We start from the raw sequence: 17,010 nt of genomic DNA on the forward strand, positions 1-17,010 counted from the left end.
ATTACCTCTCCAATGATGCAGTCTGAAATAAAAACACAGGAAATGCAAATCAGTTTAATGTATTTAAAAAAAAAATCAGTTCAGTAATAAGCTACAGTTAGACTGGATGTTATTCCTGACGCTTGCTAATTATTGACAATTTACATTTAGCGTGTCCATAGAGTAGGTGGTGTGTGGAATAAGATGAAACAGTGAAGAGGCAAAGCTGGATATAAGACTTTGAGAATTAGTGTTCTAAATCTTTATGTTGATGTAACACTCACCAGGTGGTAGTTGGTGGGATAGAGCCTCTTTAGTCTGTGTGATAGTTGCAACAATGCCAAGAGAAACCACAGGTATGGCCAAGTCCAGTCTGGCAAACCTGTAACATGTAAACACACAGATTTTAATCATAGTGCCAGATTATATAAAAAAGTTTAACCACTTCAAAAGTGCCGAGTATAAGTAGATGTGAAACTCACAGCGTTTTGTATGAAGAGCAAGTGAAGTTTTCCTTGGAGGAGAAAGAAAGCAAACATCATTCATTACTTTAACAAGCACAGGAAAGTAAAAATGATGACTTAACAGGAAGGCAGCTGCTCTTTTTACCGGGTGAATGAACACGGTGAGGTTGGTCAGGAACTCTGTGAATTTATTCTTTTCAGCAGACACGGTCAGGTAGTCAAAGAGCGCGTTGATGATGACAGCTTTGTCCGGCAGATTTGGAAGCGACAGCGACAGCAGCTCTGCGCTCTGTTGTGCAGTCAGGAGTGTCAAGACTTCAATCTAAAAGGAAATACGAAACAAGTGAGAGTTATTTCTATTAGTTCCCAGCTTTGTTTGTTTGTATTTTTTAAAATCGCGTCAATTAACCGAAGTCCCATCTCACAGGGTTGAATTGTGGGTTGAGATGGATCAGCTCAGTGAGCGACAGAAGTGCTGAAAATGGACCGAAATTCTGCTGTATCCACACTGCAGTGCTGTTGGAGGTGGACACACAGCTGGAATCTAGAAGAAGTTTTGAAAAAGTAGAAATAACTGTAAATGATTGATTTTTAATTTTATTTTTTTAGTTGTTAAATTAAAATACGAAGCATGCGCGTACCTGAGCGTGGCTGCGTCAGGAACTGCAGTATGAAATCCTGCAAGACCAACTGCTGCTGGTTTGAGGTCATCTGGTTAAACTGGCTGATAAACGTCTGCAGTCTGAAAATGAAATCACGGCAAAAAGAAAAAAAAAAGAGAACTAACTAACCAATAACATTTTGTAACTGAAAAACAAATTTATATTTGTACTGCATGGATATAACAGAGAACCCTTTGGATTTTTGACTAAACCAACCGTTGTTGTATTGTTGTATTTCGACTCTTGATTTCAAATCAAATCAAATCAAATCACTTTTATTGTCACATCACATGTGCAGGCACACTGGCACAGCACATGCGAGTGAAATTCTTGTGTGCGAGCCCCACAAGCAACAGAGATGTGCAAACACAACAACACAAACGAGCAAAATACAAGAATGGCCAACCTGAAACTAATAAAATTTAGTCTCATCTGCGTGCCTTCTACACTTCCTGTCCTACTTGTCTTTTTGTTCTTGATGTTACAGCGAAGGTTGGTTTACTTTCATGCCATGTGCCAGCTTTACTGACTTGTTTGTGATTTTCCAGACTGTTTTCATCTGATAATGAATCGTTATTATCGCTTCCTTACATTTACGACTGATTTTTTTTATGTAATTACTCATCTTAAATATGAAAAATAGCAAACTAACAGCTAACTGAGATTTCATTGTAAGTAAAACTGTGAACTTTTGCAGATTAATTCTCTCTGCCATGCCCTATGATTTGCCATGCCCTTTGCGTCTTTCTTTAACAACTCCACACTCCATTCGCTGACAGTTTTTTTTTTATTAATGGATACGACACGAAATATTCTAGACCTGAATGAAGTTCAGATCAAATTTAGAAATATTAATTGCAGAAATCCTCTGAAGGGTTCATCTTCACAGATGAATCTTGGAAATCAAAACGTGAACTGTGAACCACACTGGATGCATGCTGTTGGGCGTGTGCAGCAGCAATTCTGACAAATACTCACATTTCCTGGTATGACTGACAGGTCAGGTTTGTGCTGCTGAGACAGCGCAGAAACATTCCTGATGCGTAAGGCAAGAAACTCCTCAGGCGGCCTGAGAACCACAACCTGATAACTTCGCTGTTCTGCAGCTGCTCATCTGTCAGCAGCGACACTCTGATCTCTCCAATCACATCCAAGACCTGTGGCGCTGATGGAATCACGGGCATCGGCTAAGCAAGAGATAATTGAGTTATTTTAAAGGCGGATTAACTTTTCCCCAGGTCACAATTCTTGTAACTTAGTGTTTGAATGATTCATTTCATGAATCCTTATTTGTTTGTTAAAGCTTATTAAAGTCATTAACCATGTTAGCCAGGATGTCCAGGGCTGGGTTTAAAACATTGGAGACTTTAGTGAGCAGGATTTTCCACAGAGTTTTGGAGTGGGCGCTGTTCCCAGAAAGATTACACATCAGAAGAGATGCCAGTTGATTGGCTGTGAAGTTGTCCAGCTGGATGTGTGAAAGAGACAGAGGACGTGTAGTTATTCTTTGCAATAAACAGTAATGAGTCCTCACCGGCTCTGTTAAAGTAAATCATTACCTGTGCACAGGCATATTCCTCCAAGGGGACATTGCAGGGAACTTGATTAAAGGTGTCCAAGTAAGACAGCAGATCAGAGCTTTGGGTCACACAAGACAGGAAATACACGTCAGAATAGAAAACAACTGCAGTAGCATTGCTTACTATGTAAATCCTATTAAAAGGGTTACCTGTTGACTCCTGCACAGCTCTGAGTTTCTGTCAAAAAACAGAAAATTATTTCTTTTCAGAAATCATACAAACAGAATGTATTAGTGTTTACGCTGGCAACAGTCAAAAAAAGTCTTACCATTGAGCGGGATTACCGGGCACTGTAAAAGACGGGATTAACAAATTAAAACAATGATTGAAATATTATTCAAACCGTTGTGACAACCACAGCTTAAGAGCATTCAAATTAAGATGTGATATGAGCAGAAAAGACAACAGTTGTTGTGATTTGTTAGGATTTAAACTAAATTGTATAGAAGAAAAAATCTCACCCTGAGGTTCGCCGGCACGCACTCTGTCCAAATCAGAAAATAAAAAAATATTCAGTCAGCAAAAGCACAGGTTTAGGTCTACTTACATGGACTAGCTTAAGCCATTACATTGTGCACTCAGTCGTTTTTTGTCTTTGTGTTTGTGAGGCAGTGAAACGTACCGACAGGTGCAATGTTTATCAGGGCTTCTATAGTGGCCCAGGTGACTGGTTCCATTTCTGGAGGCAGAGATGGTATGGCTGCATAGAGCTGTGTAAAGCTGGAATACAAAAGAACACAAAACACAACACATACGTAAATAAAGAGTATATCAGACCTTCAGACCTTGTTTTTGTGATGTCCACTATTGAAAGCTGAAATTAAATCTGCATTAAAAATGACTACCTGTCATGTAATTAATTTTCTACATTATCCTGTATTAATCCAGTTAATAAGCTATATTAATGTCACAATGTATATTGTAATCTCATTTCTTTCTCTTTCTGTTTTCATTTCTGAATTAATAATAGCAATAGCAGTGGTTCAGTTTTAGCCATTAATGCATTGCTACGAAGCCTTAGCTTGAACATGGTTGCAGGTATAGTCTGCAGTGAGAGAGCTCTCCTGATTCACTGAACAAAACAGCTTGGAAAGAATTGTGAGGTTCATTTAGTCAGAAAACCGGTTAAAGTTACTCACATTTGTTTGTAGATGTCGCAGGAAGGATTGATCTGAAAAATTGCATATTTTATGATTAATATTTGAGAAAGGCTAAAGCATGCTCAACACCTATCACAGCAAAATCTCCAGTGTTAAATTATCACTGGAGAGTGTCTATATGGGTCCACTCCTCTGGGTGTTAAATACAACACTGTTGAGTGTTAAATTAACACTTTTGACAGTGTTATATGTTTAAAAGTAACCTAGTCAGTTTTGAAGATTAACAATGACTAACACCGAGCAGTGCTGATGTTCTAACACTGGAAAATAACTCAAAATGTTAGAAATATTCCAGTACACTCTCTAGTGTTAATTTAACACGGGAGATTTTGCTGTGTACACATCTCAGCCAAAGCTGTTACCTCTCCAGCGAGCCTGACCAAAGCGCTGAGGACCTCTGGGTACTTCCTGGCTGCAGGTGACTCCGTCAGGAAGTTAAACACTTGGCTGATGACAACGTCTTTCTCTGGTGGAGTTGGGAGAGTCAACAGCAGCAACTCTACCGTCTGATTTGGAGTCAGGAGGTCAAGAGCCTCCAGCTGAGCGGGTTACAAAGCAGAAGAGGAGAGCACAATTACTGTATAGTAAAATTACTGCTTCTGTTAAGTCTGAGCACATCTGTGTTTTGCAAACTTACTCCAGAGAAATAAGGGTTGAGTGCGTAGAAGTCGAAGATAGAGGCAAAGCTCGAGAAGAAACCAAAGTTGAGTTGCAGCCATTCTGCGCTGTTATTAACTGCAGAGACACACTGGGGGTCTGAAGCATTTGTACAAACATTAACATAAATGCCAAAGGAACTGGTTTTGTAGTATCTGTGTGTTAATCTGTGTTGTCTGTGTCCTCTTCTTACCCGAGGTGTTGTGATTTAGCAGGAAGGGGTAGATGAAGTACTCGTAGATGTTGCTGCTGTACATCGGATCAGCATCCAAAAAGTTCATGCGTTCACTGAGCGCCGCCACACTGCACACAGCAGGGCAAAGACAAAGTGAGAACGACTGCACCAAACCACGTTCTCGTTAAATGAAAGAGAAATGAAAACGGTTGACTCACAGGGTTTGGTAAACGGGGCAAGAAAAGTTCTTGGTGCTGAGGCAGGAGAGGAGCTCTGGCTGTACGTCGGGCAGGAGGGGCAGCAGCTTGACCTTGAACCAGAGCTGGATGAAAGCTGGGTCCGTCAGGTGCTCCTGGGTCAGAGTTGCTGAGTTTGACTCGCTGAAGATCTGCTTAAACTCGGATTCCAACTGCGTGAAGTTCTACAGAGGATGAAGAACGAGGAAGCATTGATTTGCTGAAGCTGCAATGTGTGTAGTGAAAACACAAGCCTATGAAAGCAATGTTGTGAAGCTATAAGTCACCGTGGAGCTGTTGGACAGTACTCACTGCTGTGGAGAGCTCCTTGATCAGCAAGTTCAGACGTTGAGTCAGCTCTAGAACCAGCTTCAAGACGACGGCTTCTGTCATGGTCAGGTTGTTACGAGCAGCGCAGTGCAAGACATGAGCCACGTTTGCCACCGCGTCGGTCAGCTGACGGCACGGAAAGAAAAATCATCGGCACAGAAGTTAGAAAAACTTTTGACATTCAATTTTTTTTTATATGTCAGGAATTTAAGTGAAGAATTCAAAACATTCGAGTGTCAATAATCAAAGGTAAATAAAACCTCACCCCGCAAGGGCTCTTATCGAGGGTGATGCTACAGACATCCTGGATTTCAATCACCGTCATGTTGTCCATACTGTTGTCCAGACGGCTGCACAAAAGTAAAGAACACGCTTGAACACAAAAGACATAGTGATGCATCATCTTACAGCACAGCAACGTTCACACTGACCATGCTGGCAAACAGACACATTTTAAAAGGTGTTCTAGCACATGTGAAATTGACAAAAGTTCCTCAAAGAGTGACAAGTACGAAGGTTCTACAAGGAACGTAAAACTGCAAATTGTAACATTGACTTAGTGAATTTCTTCTGACCTTGAGTGACTATGGGATGCTCTTATGTATATTTCTCCTCACATTTTGAAACCAGATAATTACTTAATTAGAAAAATAATCATTCCTAAATGGTGCTAAAGCCTCTGACTGCTAATTACTGTGGTATTTATTTAAAGATTTGTTTTAGTTGCAGACTGGCTTTCTAATACCACTCTTAGCTTAATTTCAGTCTGCACTAATACGTAAGAAGAAATTGAGCTTTTAAAAGCACAGCAAAGAGAATGGGGTCACTATACAGCATAGCAAACCAAAAAAACAAGCTAAAACAGGCTTAACAGAGCGTTGCTGGATAGAGCTTTAGAGCCGCTGATGTGTCTACATCACTGATGCATTATTGATAGTTTTCCTATTTTCAATGGAAACCATTAATGTAAATGAGGAATTCCGACTTACAACACTTCGTGGAAAGCGAGCGTGATGTTTTCATGCATCAGGAGTTCTTCATCGGGCAAAAACCTCCGTAACAGCGGCTTCACAACGTAATGATACCAGTCTACTACATTTGTCACATCAAAGTTAGGTCCCTCTGGGACCTCAGGTGCGCTTGGCTGGTATTTGCCAGCCAGCTCAGAAAGAGTCCAGTTGAGCAGGAACTGGGTCAAAGTGGTGCTTCTTATATTTGACGGATTTCTCTGGAAAAAACAGGTCAGGGGTCATTTTTTCTAACTGGCTGTAGAGCTGTTTAGACAGCTTAGAGAGTGGCAACACATGAGTGTGCGCGTGTGTTTGTGTACCTCACGTGTGAAGGACACAAAATTATGAACAAAGCTCCCGATGGGTTTGAAGGCTGACATGAATCCATTTACGACCTGGATGTGCAATGAAGCAGAGGCTGTTAAATTTTACTGAATTAAATTTTTTATGAATATTTTTTCTAGAGATGAAAACATCTTCAATTATTTTTGCAGGTGGATGCGCACTCTGTTACTGTACCTGTTGGAGGCCTGGCTGATGTGACAGCTGTACTGGATAGGAGGGTGGGTACCCAGGGGTTGTCCAGTTGGGGCCCCATCCAGGGCCAGCAGTGGGTGATGGGCCAGATTCCCCTGTTAGCAGACTGTGGAAGACCAAGGCTAATGTGCCATTGTCTAAACTGGCAACATAAGGGCTCATGAGCAGCTCGGCCTTTTGTGCTGGAGACAACAAGTTAAGAACCTCCAGCTGTGAATGAAGAAAAAAAAGGAGTAAGAGAAGAAGAACAGGAAGAAGTGTGGAGCAGCGATATTTGTTGTGGTGGAGTTCTCTGTAGTGTCCAGATTGCCATAAAAACAGCTGTATAAAATTCATAAAATCTTAATTAAGGCTCAGTTTAACTCACTCCATTGAAGACCACATTGAGCTCTGAAAAGTCCTTCAAGCGGGCCATGACACTGAAGGCACCAAAGTTCTTCATCAGCCACTCCGCACTGCCCTCATCTGGCCTCACACAGCCTGCACACAGATCACACATTGACCGACTGTGTACATACTAGCAGTTAGCTCCAACATTTGAACAAACTGAAGCTTTAATTGTGACTTAATGAATTTCAGTCTGTCTGCAGACAAATGCAGATTGTCAAAGATAAAAACTGCAAACATATTTTAGTAAAACATAGCACTTGATTTGTTCTGATGCTTTATTGTCTAACATGAGAACTTTGCTTCTTCTTTTAAATTTGATTTTATCCATTTTAAAAACCCAAATAACTTAATTAAGAACAAAACACATTATTAGCCCTAGCTGCACTTTGACCCTGTCCTGTGTTGTTTAACTTCTGGACAATGATTTTCCTCTTTGTCACAGAAGAATGCAATCCCCACCCCATTCCCTGCACAGTGTTCCCTGTCGGGGTTTTTGTGTGTGTGACTGCTCCAAATCTAGTAAGTTTGGTGCCTCCTTTTTTTTTTATCAAAGCCTTTAAACACTTTAAAAGCTATTTCTATTTGTTTTTTCTGTCTACAAATGTTGTTTAATACCTCAAAACCCACCAAATAAAGACCTCAAGAAAGTAACACAAGTTGTTGCAAGAGGCTTATTTGGACGTTATTATGCAAACAGGCTTTTTGCATGAATGACATTTATAACATCGTTGGCACCTTCAGTTAGTGACAGCTGCTAATTTGGTACAGAAACATTCAAAACTTTTGAGAAAACCTATTTATTTGTTGTTTTGAACACATCCACACACCGTTTAGCAAACCTCAGTAAATGATTAGATGCTTAGCTGTGTGCTGTGCTGTCTCCATGCCAGTACAAGCAAGAAGCAACTTTGTTGCTTGTGAAAGAGTTGTTGAGGGTCACATGATAATGAGAGACACTTCTAGAAAAAAGTTGTAGGAAATACCATTGCATGCCTTTGAGTTGTAAATATGTAAATATTAAGATGATGTTAACATGTTTGATCTACAAAGACTGGCACTGTAACTTTCATGTAAAGGGCCACGGTGTGAGTGTCTGAAAGGCGATACAGATACATTTCCCGGCACACGGTCATTTCCAAATCTGCTTGCAGTACTTTAACAGCTATTAGATAACACTTTGATAACCTGTGTAAGTACAATTTTGATAACACATGCACAATGCAGCGCTTAGGCCTATAGCAGCAGTTACGATAAATTAAGGTTTAGCTGGAATATGAATGTGAAACAGTTTCTATTTTTGACCTTAACTTGCAAAGAGTGATTAAATGCTAACCTCACAATACCGTGTGACATATTTGTACTGAAAGTAAAGTCTAGTTTATAGGAAGAAAAAGTTATTGGTATTAGACACGTTACCATCAACTGTTGCCGAAGACAGGAACGGGTACATAAAGAATGTGTAGATCCACTTTTGCCTGACTGGATCCATCTCAGAATAGTGTTGACTGAGCTCCTCCACTCTGCGAGGAGACGTGGGATGTTGGATTATTATACTAAAATCTCAAAATTACAGAAATAAAGATGAGGACAGTAAGAGGCCTACACAGTCTGGTAGGTGGAGCAGCTGAAGTTCCTGGTGCTGAGACAGGACAAGAACTGCTTGGTGATGGATTTCAGGAGCGGTTTCATGTTGACCTCCAACCACATCCTGACCAGATCTTGATTTTGTAGAGCGTCTGCAGTCAAGTCTAATTCCAGAGCGCCCTCCACACTCAAAATTGGTCCTCTTGTCATGCTTGATTTCTGTGGCAACAGTGATGGAGAGGCTTTATACTCACATGTTTCACCAATAAGCTACTCAGCATTCATCTGCTTACATGAAACCTACTGTCAACAGGATTTATAAGTTAGTGACCAACAAATAATGTCAGTGTTGTGACAGAATAAAAAAACAAACTTAGTCCATCCCTGACTGGTCATACTGGAATTTGTAACATCTGTTCTTCTGCTGAATGCTTGTTGAAGTCATACCATAAACGTGTACACATCCATTGTGGCTTCAAGAATTCCTTTCAGCTTTCGCATTTCATCTGCGCCCGTGTCTGTCGAAGGTAGGCCCACACACTGTAAGAAGTTCGAGGTGGCGTCTGGGACCTTGAAATTTATGACAAGTGGAAAAATTACTAAGATGGAAACCAAAAACAAAAATAATATTTCAATAACTAAAAAGCAAAAGCAATGAGATTAATTGTGCCTGATTGTCTGATTGTGATTTATTACACTGATTGCCTGGTTGCATGATTAATAATTCCTCTCATATAGTTGTACATATGAATACTTTACTGATCCCGCAAAGGAAATTGCTGTATTATGGCAGCAGCATAAAGAATAACAATAAAAACATCATTGTTTAAAACACCACAGCACCACACTGAAGGCCTTATTATGTGAAATAACTGTTAAAATAAAAAATAATAAAATAAGACAATAAAAATGATCTGAATTATTAAAGCAAGATATATAAAGAGTTTGTTTTTAAATGTGACTATGTCAGAAGTCCTGAAGTTACTGTTGTCATTTAGTTTAAACAACAGGTTCACACCATAGATGACGCAGTTTTTATGGCAAGTGTATCTGATTTAGGTGTGCTGATTCTATGCTGATCGTTGTTATATACATATACACATATAAACAGCACTTAGTTTGTTTCCAGTTGCCCAGGGGAGATTTTGTTCAGATGCATATCTTAGCGAACTTTGGGCTGACACTACAAATCGGAACAATATTATGCTATGCTGTGAGATTTATGCCACTTGAATTAATTTCTAAACTGTCTCCTGTTCTTATAATAAGGTAGGTGTTGTTAATTTAGCTGCTAGCTAGCTAAATTAATCTTTTTACAACATTTGCTTAATGCTCTTAAAACAGGATATGTCACAAAATAAAAGTTATTAAAGTAGAAGTGATTTAATTCCGAAATAAAATGTATTCATAGATAACACAGAAAAATATTTTCAATATTAAAGAAAAATCTTTAATATTGAAAATATTTGTCATGAAACATAATCTTTCATCTTCTTAACGTGATAAAGCATTTCGCCATACTCGCATCAAATACTGGGAAATCTATTGTTTGACATGTTTACCCACACCAGTGCACTACCCAGTGTTTTCACAGTCACTCTTCAAAAGTATTTAATCAAGCTCAGTGAAAAAAACGATGTGAACAGGTCATGAGCTAATCTTGATCTTTTTGGTATGCGTTTTGGGCAGTTTGACAACTGTAGTCATAACAAGAATCTCATGACGGTACCTGTGATCTCACAACCACGCTAACGAAATAATATCCTAGCCATACTGACTGTTTGCATATATTCAAAGTCAGCTCAACATATGTTGCATGAAAAAATGTTTTAAAAGAATAGAAAGCAATAACAATATGACGTTTGTACTTGTAGCTTTGTGTTGTGTTGTGCTACAGTTACACTAACCTGTGTGCAGGCATCTTTTGTGCATACTCCATTACTGCACGATCCACCAATTACAGAAAATAAAGATTATACAGGTTATTGCATTTAGAAGAGTGTAAAATTTACAAGTGTAAATATTATGTCTGTTTCTGTGTCCTGATCTTACCTCTGTGCACTGGATCCTGCTGTTGGGATAAGACAGAGTTGCATGTTAGAGCTGAATCCTACCAATGCATTTCCCCAAAACTTGTTTAAGCAGCAGAGTTTGGAAATTATTTAAGTCCTATTTTTAATGCAAAATTAGCCAGGAAATAGCATACCAAATGTTTAAACTCTTTTCTTGTTTTTTAAATTGCTGATTTAAAGGCTGTGTGGGGCTAATTAGTGACATGATTTAGTATAAATGATTTGGTTTGAGTTTTTCAGAAGCATACAATCCACACCTCTCAGTTACAATTTTACACAAAGTCCCAGCTTGTTGTTTAATGAGGTTGTAGAAGGGCATCAAAAACCACCCGGATTTGTATATTTGTAATAGTAAAATGCTTTTTTTTCTCTCCCGAGTGTATATTATTAAAATGCTGATGCTAAAAAGAAGCTCCTATTCTATTCTAAGAGACTGGTTACAGAGAAGTGTTGAAACTGTCAACAATACTGGCATCATATACGGGAGAAGATGTCACAAAATGACCAAGAAGGTACACGTAGCTTTAAAATTGTGCTGCTGAAATAATATTTGGTCAAAATGTTTCTGGTTTTGTAATAACAATAATAATATTAATAATAATAATTTGGTTTCTGGACACCGTTCTAAAGCCCAAGGCCACCTTACAAAGCATAAAATATAAACAGTAAAAGGATAAAAACATTTTCTGTAAAACCAGTGGTAAGAATTGATTCTAAGAAATAACCCATTGTTATTTATCTGCTTAAGCCCGTTATTGTTGTCTAGAAACTACCTAAACACACATGAACCGCACCATTGTTGCACCATTTTGACTCATTTTCATTATTCATGGCTTAAATAAATACTGGTGTCATGAAAAAACAAATATGTATAAATCCACAGCTGAAAGTAGTCCTCATCAAAAGCATCAAAAGCAAAGTTGACAGTTACGAGAAGTTCATGAGCCACCTGAACACGAGTGGGTTTTTAAAAAAAAGAAGTATTAATATTATCTTATAAATATTAATACGTTAATTTTAGATTATAGTATTTAAAGTGTATCATGTGTAAGTTTCTTAATCTACTGTCCAAGGCAAAATGGCCATTGGTCTTATGTGAGTGTCAGCAAAGCACATCAGCTGAGTACTTTCCCTCCACACTCTGGCAAGATTTTAATCAACATTAACTGAACCTGAGCAAATAAAGCTTGTGTGGATGAATGCAGATTTATTGTTCTAGTGCGTATTTACAGCAGCAGAGTAATGTTTGTGGGGCTACAATAGTCATGTTCCTTATGATTCATAGGTCATGGGAATAAAGGGACATGAAAATATCTCAACAACATTTGTAATGATGTGATTTTATTGTCAGTTTAGGAGATTTTTCCCCCAATGATGCCACCGGTCTTTCCTTTTAATGAGCTGCTGATTCTTATACATATATACATTAAACACACAAAACTTCCTCTTACCAAAGGAGCTCCCCAGTAGGTAAACCAATAGGAACAGGTAGCGAGCTCTCATAATGCAACCAGTCTCATGAGATGTGAGGGCTTTGTGTTGAAAATCACTGGGGAGAGAAGAAGAGAAAGCAGCTGACACAGTCATCCAGGCATTACAGGAACTACAGGCATCACATAACTAACAGGTGGATTAATGATCGGGATGTCTAAATAACTGGCACTCAGTATCAAAGTGCTATATATCACATCTTGGTCAGACATCATCAAATTAGGGGCGAACCGCTTGTGGCTCAAGCCATCTAAAGCTTTAAACATTATATAACCAATCTTTTTAGGCAAACAATGAAAAGTCAGTCTATTACTGACCTTTCACTCGAATGCCTGTGTGTTTAGTGGCTGAAAGGAATCAGGGAGTGGCTGTTAGATGTCTTACATACAGCCACCTAAAGTAACCCATAACAAAGTGACATTAAAGCATGATGGGAGAACTGAAGCATTAGTGAAAAGAATGCTGAAACCCTGCCTCACACGGCTTATAACAATGAAAACAAAGATAACCTTCACATAACCCTGCTCATAAACCACATTGCAAATTGTCATCACTAGTAGAGTGATTCCTTTAACAAACCTTCTAATTTTGACTTTTGTGGCACTTTCCTTCAGAAATGACCTAAAACTTTATCCAAATCTGCTGCTGCTGCTTTTCACAGAACTGTCCGTTTGTTTGAGTACAGTGAAATCACGCAATGCACCGATGACTTCATCGTTACGCTTGGCCGTGGACACCATTGTCACAATGTTAGGCACTTGCTTCTGTTCCTTGAGAAACATATAAAGAAGTACAAACATTCTCGCACGCAATATTGAGAGTCATGCTGGTATCTTGAAATGCTGCTCCTTTACACGTTAGTCACTCAAACCAAACATGGGCCTCCACCTACATGTCAATTCTTTTGTAAGGGGTTTGATATGGTGACCAAAAGCTTTATCAATATACATGTGATTACTTTATAAGGAGCAGCTTTGATCTGCATTTGGGAGGTTTGTTTGTTTCCACAAAGCGGCCACACACTCACGAAACATACAAAACCAACATGACTTATTTAGCTTTTTGAGTTTTTCCTCAACTGTTATTTTTTATTTTACAAGACTTTTGTAAAAAAAATTTAAAAAAGAGGTCAAATTTGATTTTTACTTATGCCACACACAATGACCATTTCTAATCCAGCAACAGTCAAAATGTAATCATTTACTAAAAGAAGAGAAAAACCTATAATGTTATAGATAAATTGTGCAGTTCTTATCATACAAATATTTTACACATCGGCTCCCCCCAAAACTCTCGCCCTGTTTATGCCTCATCATATGTTGCAACAGCGAGAACAAATAATTATTTAAGGTTAAAATGTTTGCTCAGTATCAGTCCTCCTCCTCCTCGGCCCTTTGTACGCCTGTCGGATGAAAGACCAACACCACTGAGACACTTTGTGAATAATTTGCCATTTTCAAAGACAGAACGTGTTGGAAAACTTTAGTACTTTTAATGCTGGTTACACAGCATAGCCAAATTTGCAAACATTTCAAAATAAACACAGGTAATATATATATATAAAAAATGACATTTCAGAGTTGTTGTTTTTCTAAATGTTAGCTTGAGATATATAAAGCAAATAGTACTGCATTGTTACTGGCAGTCATCTGAACTGTCAGTTTGTGGAGAATAAAATAGAGAATAAGAAAACGTGAAAAAAATAAAACAAGCCATCCCCGCTAAAGACGCCTTTTATGTTCGAGTAAAAATAAGTAAATATAAGAAGTACTTTATTTTTTATGCTTTACTTATAGACGTGTAATAACTTGTACCATTTGCTGTATGCACTTTGAATTTAATATTTTCCTGCTTCTGTGTTTAAAGATTTTTCAGTGTAGTATATTTTCTTATGAACAAGAGTAAAATATTTTGATCTCCTTTAGAAAGTCATATTTTTTATTGGTACCACTGTAAAGAGCACAGTGATGCCATTTCTTCGAGGATAACACACCAACCTGAAGACTCTTGGTTTAATAAGGTAGCTGTTATTCCCATGCATGCAATCCGCAAATAGCGCGTTGTCACTGGAGGTAAACCCTCGCAGGGCAAGAAAGACCAAATTATTATGAGCTGAAGGGATTTTCTGCTTTGTCTGCGTCTGTTTGCTACTGAATAACAAGCCTACATGCAGCAGTGATTAAAAACATCTCTTGAATAGAAGTAGATCTATGAGTTAAGTCTGTGATACGCTTTAAAATGAGCAATATGTCCTTTTGATGGAGTTTCAAGGCTGAGTAGGAACTTAAAATGATAAAACAGCAAATCAAATCAAAGCCAGATTTCTTACCAGATCACGTCTGTAGGTAGAGTTGTTCAGGTCTTGTAAATCGCCTCTGTTAAACACTGTCTTCTGACACTGGAGGCACCGGCGCACGAGTGAAGGGTGTGTTTCCTTGTGACTGTGACACCGGTGATGATGGCTGAATCCTACCTGTTGCTCAAGAGGGCTGGCCCTTTTTCTTTTTTTGTAGGAGTGTATCATATTGTAATCAGAGCTTTTATGTAGATGACGGCAAGGAATCTGCTGCTTTGTCTGTGAATGTGTGTATAAAGTGGAGCAAGAGACATACAGCATAAAGTTATTTCTGAATAGCAGGTTGCACTTCCACTTTGTTTTTTGGATTTCTTGGCAACTTGTTGTAGACACCAAAATAAAGGCTGACTTTTTTCCCAATGATGAAAAAGAGATTTTGTCAGTCTTCAGGCTTTCCTCTGTCATTTAGTAACTTTTGTCGTTCGCTCTGTAAAATCAACATATCTACAGTAAATGCTGCATCCAATCATTTTGAAAACAAGTTATTTTGGGTTTTGAGAGGCTTCATTTGCCTGTTATCATAAACACGTACACAGCATGGCATGCACACGCAGATCCAGTTAAACTGGTTTGCTGCTCTGGCTGAAAAGAGAAATTAATACAGGTTTTACCAGAGTGAATCGATTCAGGAAAAATGGTGTCCGACGGGTGCAGTGAGAACATACTTCAAAGTTATTTCACAATATGACAAAGGAGAAGAAATCACGGCATGTCTCCATTACCTTTTTGTCTCACTATAATCAAGCCATTTTCACACACGCAACGCAACCTTGAACTACTTTTGATGTCACGCACCAGGTTCTTATTACAACGTGATGTCCAGATGTACTAATTTAAGCCGGTGAATTAACGGCGAGTGGTCGCGCTGCTTCTTACTGCCAACACTTTTTACTCACCTGAACTAACATTAGTTCATTATTAAGGACATATGAGAACCTTTAGACAGCCTCACAAATCTGTCCGCAGTTCATCTGTGAGTGACACACTCTTGAGCACTTCAAGAAAAACAATCCTAACTCACACTCGCTGGTGTATAACAAGTCTTATTGCTCCTCTTAAAGTTGACGGTTTGTTTATGCACATTGTTTGTTTTCAGTGTATCGTATTACATCTCTCTAGCTACTTATGAAAAGAACATGGCTATTGATATTCATGGATGTTTGGGAGGCATTGGGCTATTTATTTAATGAATCACAGTCAGATGTTAGGGTTAATTAACACATTGCTTTCAGGTCATGTTCAGCTCTCCCGTAAGTTTCTTTTTTTCTTCCCATTTAACTTTTCCACTTGTCATAAATTTGAAGGTCCCAGATGCTATCTTGAACTTGTTTTTCTTGAACACAACAGACACGTGCATCATTTATGGTATGAATTCAACAAGCTTTCTTCAGAAGACCAGTGAGGGATACAATGAGTTTTTCTGCTCCTTCTTTTTGTTTTGCTGTGTCACAACATGGATATTTTCCATCCCATGATATGCTAACTTACTGCTCTAAACATTAGGTTATATGTAACCATATGAATGCTGATTCGCTTTTTGGTGAAACACATGAATAAAGCCTCTCCTTCACTGCTGCCACAGACATCAAGCATGACTGTCGGGACAGTGTTGAGTGTGGAGGGAATTAGACTTGGCAGCAGTCCCTCTGCAGCAGGGTGTCGAACTCCAGGCCTCGAGGGCTGGTGTCCTGAAGGTTTTACATATCACCCTGGGTCAACACACCTGAATCAAATGATTAGTTCATTACCAGTGCTTGGAGAACTTCAAGACATGTTGAGGGGGTAATTTAGCCATTTAAATCAGCTGTATTGGATCAAGGACACATCTAAAACCTGCAGGACACCGCCCCTTGAGGCCTGGAGTTTGAATCAAGATCTGTTCAAGATGTGGATGGAGGTCAACATGAAACCGCTGCTGAAATCCATCACCAAGCACTTCTTGTCCTGTCTCAGCACCAGGAACTTCAGCTGCTCCACCTACCAGACTGTGTATGTCTCTTACTGTCTGCCCAAAGTGGATGTACACATTGTTTATGTACCCGTTCCTGTCTTCGACAAGAGTTGCTGGTAAAGTGTCTAATATAAACAACTGTGACTTACTCTAAACTAGAATTTACTGTCAGTGTGAAACCTGTTATGTTGCACAATCCTCTGAGGTTAACATTGAATCACTTTTTGCTAGTTTTGGTCAAGACTGCGAGCAGTTTCATGTTGTAATTTAACCTAATTTGGTCCTAAATGCTGCTGCAGGTCCAACATCTGCATCTCAAAGTGCATCCATCTATGAATCATGACATTTGGTTGTAAGTATACAGGTTAACCATGAG

General features: G+C 38.9%; 1 protein-coding gene across 1 annotated transcript in view; it reads right to left on the reverse strand.

Annotated features, from left to right (window-relative positions):
- Positions 1-12,751, reverse strand: part of mslnb (mesothelin b) — a 48,706-nt gene extending 35,955 nt beyond the window's left edge. The window contains exons 1-30 of the mRNA XM_085458732.1: positions 12,288-12,751; positions 10,817-10,835; positions 10,672-10,705; positions 9,212-9,334; positions 8,784-8,983; positions 8,597-8,700; positions 7,158-7,270; positions 6,773-7,000; positions 6,574-6,648; positions 6,233-6,471; positions 5,509-5,593; positions 5,226-5,369; positions 4,896-5,098; positions 4,696-4,805; positions 4,483-4,601; positions 4,208-4,384; positions 3,825-3,856; positions 3,308-3,405; positions 3,147-3,169; positions 2,954-2,975; positions 2,835-2,862; positions 2,665-2,743; positions 2,427-2,573; positions 2,084-2,292; positions 1,085-1,185; positions 869-987; positions 589-765; positions 462-493; positions 264-361; positions 6-22 (exon numbers count right to left, since the gene is read on the reverse strand). Of these exons, the coding sequence (XP_085314858.1) occupies positions 6-22; positions 264-361; positions 462-493; positions 589-765; positions 869-987; positions 1,085-1,185; positions 2,084-2,292; positions 2,427-2,573; positions 2,665-2,743; positions 2,835-2,862; positions 2,954-2,975; positions 3,147-3,169; positions 3,308-3,405; positions 3,825-3,856; positions 4,208-4,384; positions 4,483-4,601; positions 4,696-4,805; positions 4,896-5,098; positions 5,226-5,369; positions 5,509-5,593; positions 6,233-6,471; positions 6,574-6,648; positions 6,773-7,000; positions 7,158-7,270; positions 8,597-8,700; positions 8,784-8,983; positions 9,212-9,334; positions 10,672-10,705; positions 10,817-10,835; positions 12,288-12,423 (3,291 nt within the window). The 5' untranslated portion in view covers positions 12,424-12,751. The remainder of the gene's footprint in view (positions 1-5; positions 23-263; positions 362-461; positions 494-588; positions 766-868; positions 988-1,084; positions 1,186-2,083; positions 2,293-2,426; positions 2,574-2,664; positions 2,744-2,834; positions 2,863-2,953; positions 2,976-3,146; positions 3,170-3,307; positions 3,406-3,824; positions 3,857-4,207; positions 4,385-4,482; positions 4,602-4,695; positions 4,806-4,895; positions 5,099-5,225; positions 5,370-5,508; positions 5,594-6,232; positions 6,472-6,573; positions 6,649-6,772; positions 7,001-7,157; positions 7,271-8,596; positions 8,701-8,783; positions 8,984-9,211; positions 9,335-10,671; positions 10,706-10,816; positions 10,836-12,287) is intronic.
- Positions 12,752-17,010: the final 4,259 nt, after the last annotated feature.

This window comes from Copadichromis virginalis, linkage group LG6, assembly GCF_057382275.1.
Source record: "Copadichromis virginalis isolate Kocher_CV1m ecotype Utaka linkage group LG6, C_Virginalis_male_GT1.1, whole genome shotgun sequence".
NCBI classification, from domain to species: Eukaryota; Metazoa; Chordata; class Actinopteri; order Cichliformes; family Cichlidae; genus Copadichromis; species Copadichromis virginalis.